The sequence below is a fragment of the Triticum dicoccoides genome, chromosome 1B (assembly GCF_002162155.2).
Source record: "Triticum dicoccoides isolate Atlit2015 ecotype Zavitan chromosome 1B, WEW_v2.0, whole genome shotgun sequence".
Lineage (NCBI taxonomy): Eukaryota > Viridiplantae > Streptophyta > Magnoliopsida > Poales > Poaceae > Triticum > Triticum dicoccoides.
In genome coordinates this window covers 353,057,059-353,066,458 of record NC_041381.1, presented here as the reverse complement: position 1 = coordinate 353,066,458, position 9,400 = coordinate 353,057,059, and the positions used below count along the sequence as shown (strand labels likewise).

General features: G+C 44.0%; 2 protein-coding genes across 2 annotated transcripts; both read right to left on the bottom strand.

Moving 5' to 3' along the window:
* Nucleotides 1-2,130: 2,130 nt before the first annotated feature.
* On the bottom strand, nt 2,131-5,484 carry LOC119335057 (monothiol glutaredoxin-S11). Its single transcript, XM_037607319.1, has 3 exons — nt 5,161-5,484; nt 4,426-4,500; nt 2,131-3,567 (listed from the first exon to the last, which is right to left on the bottom strand). Exons 1-3 carry the CDS (start codon nt 5,338-5,340, stop codon nt 2,353-2,355), a joined length of 1,470 nt encoding a protein of 489 aa, XP_037463216.1. The 5' UTR covers nt 5,341-5,484; the 3' UTR covers nt 2,131-2,352.
* Nucleotides 5,485-6,729: 1,245 nt separating this feature from the next.
* On the bottom strand, nt 6,730-9,394 carry LOC119335040. The gene is made up of 4 exons (XM_037607318.1): nt 7,936-9,394; nt 7,409-7,633; nt 7,202-7,321; nt 6,730-7,092 (listed from the first exon to the last, which is right to left on the bottom strand). Exons 1-4 carry the CDS (start codon nt 9,088-9,090, stop codon nt 7,033-7,035), a joined length of 1,560 nt encoding a protein of 519 aa, XP_037463215.1. The 5' UTR covers nt 9,091-9,394; the 3' UTR covers nt 6,730-7,032.
* Between the last annotated feature and the right edge of the window lie 6 nt (nt 9,395-9,400).

The following is a 9,400-nucleotide window of genomic DNA, read 5'->3' as shown; positions in this document are numbered from 1 at the left end:
TGAAAATTCAAAAAAAACGGTGAATAAAGAACCAGTAAGGAAAAAACCGATGAAGGGAGACAAGAAAATCGGTGGAGAGGGGGGAGGGGAGTCGTACGAGAAGGATGGACGAAATGTGGGCGACGTAAGAGGGGAGAGGCAACACTACATTTTTTAAAGTAGTAGAGATTTGTAAAAAAAAATAACAAAGAAAAGATTCTTTTTTTGTAGGGGTGGAATTCGAGCCGAGTCGAGCCAGCTCGACTCGACTCGCTAAAACTCGTTTCATTAACGAGCTAGCTCGATTCAACTCGTTACTATAACGAGCTCAAATCTAAGATTGGCTCGACTTGTATAACTCGCGAGCTGGCTTGTTTAGCTTGTTAAGCTCGTTAAAGATATGAACATAAAAATCTTAAGAATACAACAAAAAAGATTAACTGGGAATTTAACATGGACATATATGGTCATGTACGTATGAGCCTCCTACGTGACTAGGCCTTGAGCAGTTGGGCCTTGTGCTTGGACGCAAGGTGTTTGGTGGCTGTTTTTTACTACCCATCAAGAAACACGGATTCTTTTACCAAGCCTAACGAGTTATACGAGTACTTGTGAGATCGGCTCGTTTAACTCATCATGTAAACAATCTTAAACTAAAGCTCGGCTCGAATCGTTATTGTTCGAGTTCAAGTCAATTCGAGCCGAGTCACGAGCTACTCGTTTAGCTCGCGAGCTTTGAGCTTTTTTTCCAGCCCTATTTTTTTGGACGAACATCAACAATTGTTCTAACATCATGCAAAATTCCGCCACAAAAAGGCATCCATAGTTGACTGTGCAAAGAAAAATAGGGGATAATTAGTTTTACGCCCCTAGTTATGTCCCACTCAATTGTTTTATCTCTAATTTCCAAAAGCCACCGTTTCTGTCCAAGTCACTTCGCTCGTCTTGTGCTTGTTTTTGCCCTTTGACCGTCAGTTTGAAAACTTCATAACTAATTCATATTAAATCGGAAAAATGCAAATAAGATACATAAATGTTCAGAAAAACATCACATATATGTCGTGTCATTTGCATTCATGACAAAAATATTGAAAAATGCTCATCCGAGTTTTAGTTCTTATGTTACCACCATGAACAATAAAATCTTAAAAAAAATCAAAAAATCAGAAAGAAATTTGGTGACAAAGAATGACAAATGTTTTAAGTGCTTGTCAAATTTCATCGGAGAATGACATTCATGGAAGTCATGGAAAAAACAATCTATTTTGGAGTGCTGATTGTTTTTTCTTTTTGCCACGACTTCCACGAATGTCATTCCCTGATGAAACTTGACAAGCACTTAAAACATTTGTCATTCTTTGTCACCATTTTTTATTTTATTTTTTGAATTTTTTTAGATTTTGTTGTTCATGGTTGTATCATAAGAGTTAAAACTTGGATGGACACTTTCCAACACTTTTGTCATGAATACAAATGACACTGACATATAGATGATGCTTTTCCAAATATTTTGATAGCTTATGTACATTTTTCTAATTTAGTATGAATTAGTTATGAAGTTTTCAAATTGACGGTCAAAGGGCAAAAGCATAAGAGGAGTGACAAAACCGGTGGCTTTTGAAAATTAGGGGTAAAATAGCCGAGTGGGACACAATAAAGGCATAAAACTGATTATCCCAACAAATAGAAGTGAGTGCTCCAAATGGTCTTTTTTAGCACTGTTCTTTCGTGTGTCTGTGTGTAGGCCTCCACGGATGTTATATAACACACACACACACACACACACACACACACATATGCTACTTATTTTCGGATTTTACTGTTCATGTGGGAAAATCCATGTCACATATTGGCATGAAAGTGTAATTGTGCAACAATAAATGTTGAGAACAATCAAACGGAATTTAAAGGGACACATCTGCGGCATCTTTATATTTTGCACCTACAACTTATAAGTACCATAATGGATGAAAAGTTTCCAATAAAACTAACCATGGCCTGGAGAACAATGACACTTTTCAACTAACCAGGACATTATATTAGGGGCATATACGAACACTCTATAAACGTTACGAATCATACGTCTTTGGACTGCGAAATGATAGCTAATAATACTTATGTTCTCCAACATCCAGACTGAACCAAGGCAGCAAAAATGAAGTGGTGATAGAATACTAACAGGCCACTTAAGAGGTCTTATAAGTTATTTCTTCTGCAGCTGTCACAGTTCAAGCAAACGTAGCACTAGGATATCCAAGTTTAAAACATGGATCTACGAGATACATTGACATAACAATGCCATCAATAGAGCAATTCGATATAGGACAGATGCTCGAAACACCATAAGACAACGATACAGCACCAAAATACCAGCTACTCCGAGAGAGTGGCCTTCAGCTCTCCACTCTTTTCCAACTCGAGAACAATGTCACAGCCCCCCATTAGTTCTGATTTATAGTAGAGTTGGGGGAAGGTGGGCCAGTTCGAGTATGTCTTGAGACCTTGTCTAACTTCCTCATCAGATAGAATGTCGAAGGACCCAAAGCTTATTCCTGCTCCTCTCAAGGCATTCACGACTTTCGAACTAAAGCCACAACGTGGATTATCTGGGTTGCCCTTCATGAACAGCATCACTGGGGATGAGGAAATTAGGGCCTTGAGTCGGTCCTCTAGGCTCTCTTGCTGAATAATGCCCTTCTCAGTCAGGACCTTCTTCAGTTCCCCACTCTTGTGCATCTCCATCACTACGTCCGAACCACCAACCAGTTCACCCTTGATGTACACCTGAGGGTAACTAGGCCAGTTTGATAGAACCTTTAGGCCCTGCCTAACCTCATCATCTGTAAGAATGTCAAAACTTGAGAAAGGAATCTTCTCTTGCTTAAGAATATGAACAACCTTTCCACTGAATCCACACTTGGGCTCCTCGGGTGAACCTTTGATAAATATCATCACTGAGTTAGAATTAGTGAGGCTCTCCAAACGAGCTTTCTGAGCTTCGGTAAGCCCAATTGCCTCAGTACTCTGCTCATTTGCAGATTCAGATATCACTGGCTCCTCAATTTTGCTTCCTTGTTGCCGGAGAGGAATGTTGTGCTCCTTCATTACATCCTTTAGTTCACCACTTTCATGCATAGCAATAACAATATCACATCCACCAAGCAACTCACCTTTGCAGTACAACTGAGGAAAAGTTGGCCAGTTAGAGAACTTCTTCAGTCCTTCACGTACTTCATTATCTGCAAGGATGTCAAAGCTCCCAAATTCAACACCTTCCTGCTTCAAAATGTCAACCACCTTTCGGCTGAAACCACACCTTGGTTCTTCTGGATTTCCCTTCATAAATAAGATGACGGGATGGGAATTGACAAGCTGCTCCAAACGCTTCTTCAGTGTACTTTCAGAAGCAGAAGATCCATTTTGCCATGCCATTTCTTGGACCTTTTCGAGTACAGCAGGACCAGCAGCCACCCCCAAGCTAGCAGGTGCAGCAGACTCAGCAACATTGGCAGGGCCAGCTAACTTTGCGACCTTATTGGCCAGGCTGGCTGGGTTTGCACCCTCCAAGGTATCAACAGGTTTGCCTTCCTGAAAAGAGATAAACCATGCACAGATGACAACCTCTTACAAAGAAGGCAATATAGAAAACTTCCAAGGAATTTGATAAAATACATTTGGCACAGCAATGAAGAAAATCTGGAAGCTAAGCAAATATGACCTCTTACAAATATGACCTCAGATATGCGCACAGAGCAAATGCCATATGAAAATCCCAAGGTTGTGTGACATGTATAGGTTGGCATTACAAAGGAGTCTCATGATAACACCAAAATGCCAAGTGAAGACATGACCTAACTAGCCTAGCAAAAAAGACATTGTGCATGCTGACCTCATGAGGTCCATCACAATATCATTAGATTGGTTCTAGTCATACAGAACATTTCATTGTCCATACAACACTCCAATGACCTGAACTTGTAAGAGCCTGCATGGTGCATCATCTCACAACAAAATTTACCAAAAGAAGCAAGAACATAAAACGTCCATGCTAGGATGAACCAATTAGCTTATAAACCCATGCAGAATCTTTAGGGCAGGCAGGCTAGAGTAAATTCAGTGAGGTGTGTATCTAACTTCATCATTCCACAGTATATGAGGCATGGGCACACATAATTTGTGTCATTGCTTGTAGAATACTTCATGCATAGAAGTTTGAAAGTGGGTCCTAACAATAATGTCAATAGATGCCTCATCATGAGGACAGAACACATGCTTGATTCTTTTGCCTTTAAAAATGGACAAGAGAACATGTGCAATTCAACTTTAACAATAAGCAAGAAGAATACCGTGACCCTACCAGGATTCATTTTTTGAAGTATAAACAATGAAAAGAGGTTCATTAGCATTTACGAAACACATTTTGTGACAACTACAAACAGCAAATACCTTGCAGAAAACAAAGTATGGCACTGCTGTAACACCATATGCCTCTGAAATTTCCGGTTGTTCTTCAGCTTCAACCTGACAAAAGTTACCAACAGATATTGAAATTATGATATGGTGTGTACAGAGCATAAAGAATGAACATAATTATTGACTAAAGAACACTTAATAATAACCAAAGGGCAATAGTCGCAAAGGAGAAATATTTTTATTAGATCAGTCTTTTGAATCACACGGTGAAATTAGTAGACAGTGGACCGTCCTCAGCTGTCATTCCACACTCTTAACTGAGTCTATCTATAAGCTAACGGGAAGAGCCAAGGGCTTCAAGCACGAACGGGTTGCATTCAGCTGTTATCTCATGATGAGTCCATACCTAATGTGGCGTTGAATTCAGCTGTTATCTGATAATAGTCACAAGTGGGGCTAGATTCAGGTTAATCAATCGCATACACATCACATGCTAACTACACACTACAGATAGTGCTTGTCGCATCGTATAATAACTAAATAAACATGAATAATCACAATATGAATAATAATCAAACATGCGAAAAAAGTAACTTGGACAGCAGCATGATTCACGCGCCAGAACCCTAAACGCGAACCGCGAATCTGTAGCCAGGGGCCTAGACCGCCGCCTTAGAATCACGATCCACCGGAAACCGGCCCGAACCCAAATCTACCGCGACTACATGAGAGGAATCGGAGAGCAGCAGGCGGCGCGTGCGTGCGTACCCTGAGGAAGAGCGCGTGGGGGAAGTCGACGGCGAGGTGGGCGAAGACCTCGTCCATCTGCTTGGAGGCCTCGCACCAGGCCGCCCAGAAGTGCACCGCGGCGGCCCGCGCGCCGCCGACCGCCTCGTCCAGCTCCGCCTTCGACCCCACCTCCCTCACCGCCCCGCCGCCGCTCGCCATCGCCGCCTCCGCTCCCTCGCACTTCCCCACCAGAAACAACAATCGACGGCGAGAACGCTTGAGATGGTAGCTACCAGCGGGGGCGATTGGAGGAAGGAGACGACGGATGACTCGTGCCGAGGGGTTGCGACCTGGGGTTTTCCTCTCCAGCCCCGTGCGGTGGGACGGCGACGGAAGATTCCAGAAGGGGCCGGGACCGACCTAGGCTGTTTGGGCCTGGCCGGAGCGGGCTAACGGCCCAAGAGACAAAAGAATCGGTCTGATGACGTGGACCCATGCGGCCGGCCCGGCAAAAAGCCAGAGGCTGCGGCGGCGGCGGGGTCCAGCCGCCGTCCGGGGGGTCCCCTCCCCTACCCTCGCCCCGGCCGACGAGTCTATATAAATCCGAAGCATTTCTCAGCTGCCCTCGGGCGGCCAGAAACGGAACCCTAGTACTAGTACGTAGTTGCCACAAAGCCCTTCTCCTGAATCCCACACGCTGCCTCCACCGATTCAGATCTGGGCCTGATGATGGACTCATGACCTTCCGTTCATTGTTTTCTGTTTGATTTGATTCTCTTGAGGTGTGTGTGTGAGTTTGCTGGATGGTTTGGATCGATGATGCTCTTGTAGAAATACTGCGTTATCTTCCTGATCAATGTGAGGCCGCCGCGATGAGCGGCGGCTTCCTGATGACACCATTATCTCGCTGAGATCCAACTACCAGCAACCTCGCCGGCCTTTTGTTCTTGTTTTCCTCTGTCTCTTTTGCCTGTTTCCCTCTGGATTTTTCTTTGAAAAGTTTGAAGCGAGAAACCTCATTTCATGGTGAAGTCTCTCCACATATGCTTACGAAAAGCACACGAGAAATTACTACTACTTCTCCAAACAGATCAGTGCGCTAAGAGATTGTTCTATCTCTCAACCTCTTTCGCTAGCGCTCTCTGAAAAATTGCGTAGAAAAATCATTCCTCAAATCACGCTCAACATCCTAACACTAGCTTTGCCTCATCCATTGATTAAGAAGGAAACGGACAAGAGTTTGCAACATTACTCCCTCCGTTCTAAAATAGATGACCCAACTTTGTATTAACCCTCTGTTCCAAAATAGATGACCCAACTTTGTATTAAAATTAGTACAAAGTTATTTTAGAACGGAGGGAGTAGTACACAAGTAGTTTGACAACACGATTACACCATGCGATGCTTCAGAAATAGTGTAGCCATTATAACCAAATCTTAAAACAAAATAAAGATCGTGAGCAGTGCAACATGCATATTGTTTATGTTTAACTCTTCAGATAAGAAGCATCACTCGTTTCCGCTGATCCAATCTCAAATGCAATCACTTCTCAAATCACCATCAAATATTATGCACAACCAGTTTGACAACACGAATACACCAAGCGATGGTGGAGAGGCCATTATAACCACATCTTAAACAAAATAAAGATGGTGAGCAGTGCAACATGTATATTGTTTATGGTTACTACAACCTGGTCTAACAGTTTTGCTGGATTGTACCTGGTTGACAGACAGGCGAACATAAACATCATAGATACAACACGATTACAAGCAAAATAAACGTCAGCATCTCTAGCATACACTGTCCAGTCATGCATGCTTATTTACAGCTGTTCTAGTAGATTTACAACGGCTCTGGCAGAATAGCACGGCGTTAGCGTGGCCTGGTCCATGAGCTTAACCCACGAATTATGCCATATATCCATCAGCTGCAAAGAAAGGAAGCGACTTCAGTGGCATCACCTGCTCCTGCAACAAAGGGAATGTGAATGTGCTTGTGGTGAGTTCAGATCCAAGTAGACTCGTCAGCAAAACAGCAAACAAAGGGAGCTCGTTGTAAGAGTGTAACTGATGATACCTCGGCGTTCTCCAGATGTTCCGCAGGGAAATGGAGCCCAGTGGAACAGTTCTCCAGCACCTCAGGGGTCTTCATCCACGCCTTGTGGGCTTCGATGGACTTCAGCTTGTACCGAAACATCTGCAAAAACAAATCTAGTTTTCAGGACCATTTTATTCACACAAAGCTCAAAGTGTAGGCAGCAGCTGATCATGTGCTCCTCCAAACCTCAGACAACGAAATAGTTGGCTTTTCGAGCTCATCTCCCTCGACGTGAATCCCTGTACCCTGACATTCTGGGCATAGGATGGACATTATTCTGCTCTTTGGCGCTGTTTTCGCCTTTCTTCCTCGTTTGCTCTTTCCCATCTTTGCAATCTGATCAGCCAGCACCTCATATTGGCACAAAATTGTCCAGTGCAGTAAGCATGAAGTGTGAAATAGATGAAAAGCCTGCGGGGGGAAAACATGTTTAGCCAAGTAGTCACAGCTGAAGGCTTTGAATTTAAAGATGGAATTATCTAGCTATATTTGTTTAAAAGAAGAAAGCAGCATATGTTTGTACTGTACTAAGGATCTCAGATAACAGTTTAACGTAGTTCCAAAATCTTGTCTCTGTACTCATAAAAGACTTTTTGAAGACCAGAGCTTCCTAATGGTATTTTCTTTCTGTTTTTTCTCTATAAAGTAAAGTAATTAGTACTCGCTTTGCCTTCATGAAAGAGAAAGACAACACGATGTTTGGAATTACTAACCCCACTGGAGTTTCTACTGCTGCAAGCTAGGTTTCCTGTGCTGCAGTTCAGCAAGGTGGCGACATCCTTTCCAGGAAGCATTGATCGCCCACAAATATCACAAACTTTCTCAGCAGCAAGTCGCTTCTGCTTCCTCAGCTCCCTCCTCATAGACTTGCTGGACAAGGGGCTGAGTTGAAGATTGCATGAGGAACCTGTTGGGGAACCAGTAACAATAGCTTGACTTCTGCTGTCATGGGTCTGGCCATTAGACTCTTCTGAAGATGCTTCTTGATCAGAAAATGACTTCTTCCTTCGCTTTCCACGATGTCCAGCCTCATCAATGACAAAGAAAGATCCAGCAGAGATGGGAAGGTCCTGATCTTCAGAAGGCCACTTCCTTCCCAACTCATATGCATAAGAGAAGTTGACTATGGCAAAACCAGATTGTTCATAGATGTTACTTGCCTCAGAACCCAGTGAGGCTTCTTCTCCTACCCAAGCACACCAGATTTTGCTGATCTTCTTGCGACCTTCGCTAGCTTCAGCAATCTTGTATGCAATGTTTCCATAACCCAGAAGATGCACAGGCAAATTCAACACAACATCCTTTATCAACACACCAGGAATAACAAGCGGACCATCGGCTTCATTGCGGTTTGACAGAGCACTATCTTCAGTTATGGCAGAAGATCTACCATTCAGACATCCATTTGTACCACTGAATGAGCCTTTTGCGCCATTATGGGAGCTCGAACCATCTCTCAACCTTGATGTCACCTCAATGCCATTCCCTGCAAAGTCAGGATGGGGAACCAGAGCAAGTTCGCTGGTGTTATGCGAGCTTGAGTCCAGCAAGAGCGGATCATTCTCGCGTGAGTTATTGAAGAAGAGCACACCATCATTGAACGGCCATGGCATGGGCCCAAACAGGGTGACCTTGGCCTCGGCATACCGCCGTGAATGCAGATTCCCCTTGAGGTGGTCAAACAGCACATTGTCGCTGAAGCACTCGGTGAGGCAGATGGTGCAGAAGAAGATGACGCGCTTCCCGACGCGCCGGAGCTCCACATAGGTGTGCCCATTCTGCCGCACCTCCCGCAGCGTGGCCTTGGCAGCAATCTCACGGATATCCACAGGAGCATTCCGTTGCAGCACCAAATCCTTCCCCACCATGGTGAAATCCCCTCGAGTCACCACCACCAGTCCCTTCAAATCCGCCTCTCTAGCTTACAAATTCCCCCCAAATCAACCTCCAAGACTACCTCCTCCCTGGTTGTCCCTCCTTGCAACTCTCTCAAGTTTCCACACACAGAAAAAAAAGTCGCCGCACTTGAGATCTTAGTTTCCTCCAGAGCCCTAAGATTGCAAGCTTCTTAACAAAAAGAGACTGTAACTGGTAGTACACAAATAGAACCTAACACGGACGGTCGTATTCGTATCTTTCCAGCCATGGGAATGGAAGCAAGCGTGAGGAACCTGCCCA

What these genes read in the sequence shown, in the direction of transcription:
- LOC119335057 (XM_037607319.1), bottom strand. Translation starts at nt 5,340, where the DNA reads ATGGCGAGCGGCGGCGGGGCGGTGAGGGAGGTGGGGTCGAAGGCGGAG. An exon ending in CCCACGCGCTCTTCCTCAGG is followed by an intron (nt 4,501 to 5,160) that starts GTACGCACGCAC and finishes AACTTTTGTCAG; the next exon opens with GTTGAAGCTGAAGAACAACC. An exon ending in CATACTTTGTTTTCTGCAAG is followed by an intron (nt 3,568 to 4,425) that starts GTATTTGCTGTT and finishes ATCTCTTTTCAG; the next exon opens with GAAGGCAAACCTGTTGATAC.
- LOC119335040 (XM_037607318.1), bottom strand. Translation starts at nt 9,090, where the DNA reads ATGGTGGGGAAGGATTTGGTGCTGCAACGGAATGCTCCTGTGGATATC. An exon ending in GCAGTAGAAACTCCAGTGGG is followed by an intron (nt 7,634 to 7,935) that starts GTTAGTAATTCC and finishes TTCCCCCCGCAG; the next exon opens with GCTTTTCATCTATTTCACAC. An exon ending in AACATCTGGAGAACGCCGAG is followed by an intron (nt 7,093 to 7,201) that starts GTATCATCAGTT and finishes CCTTTGTTGCAG; the next exon opens with GAGCAGGTGATGCCACTGAA.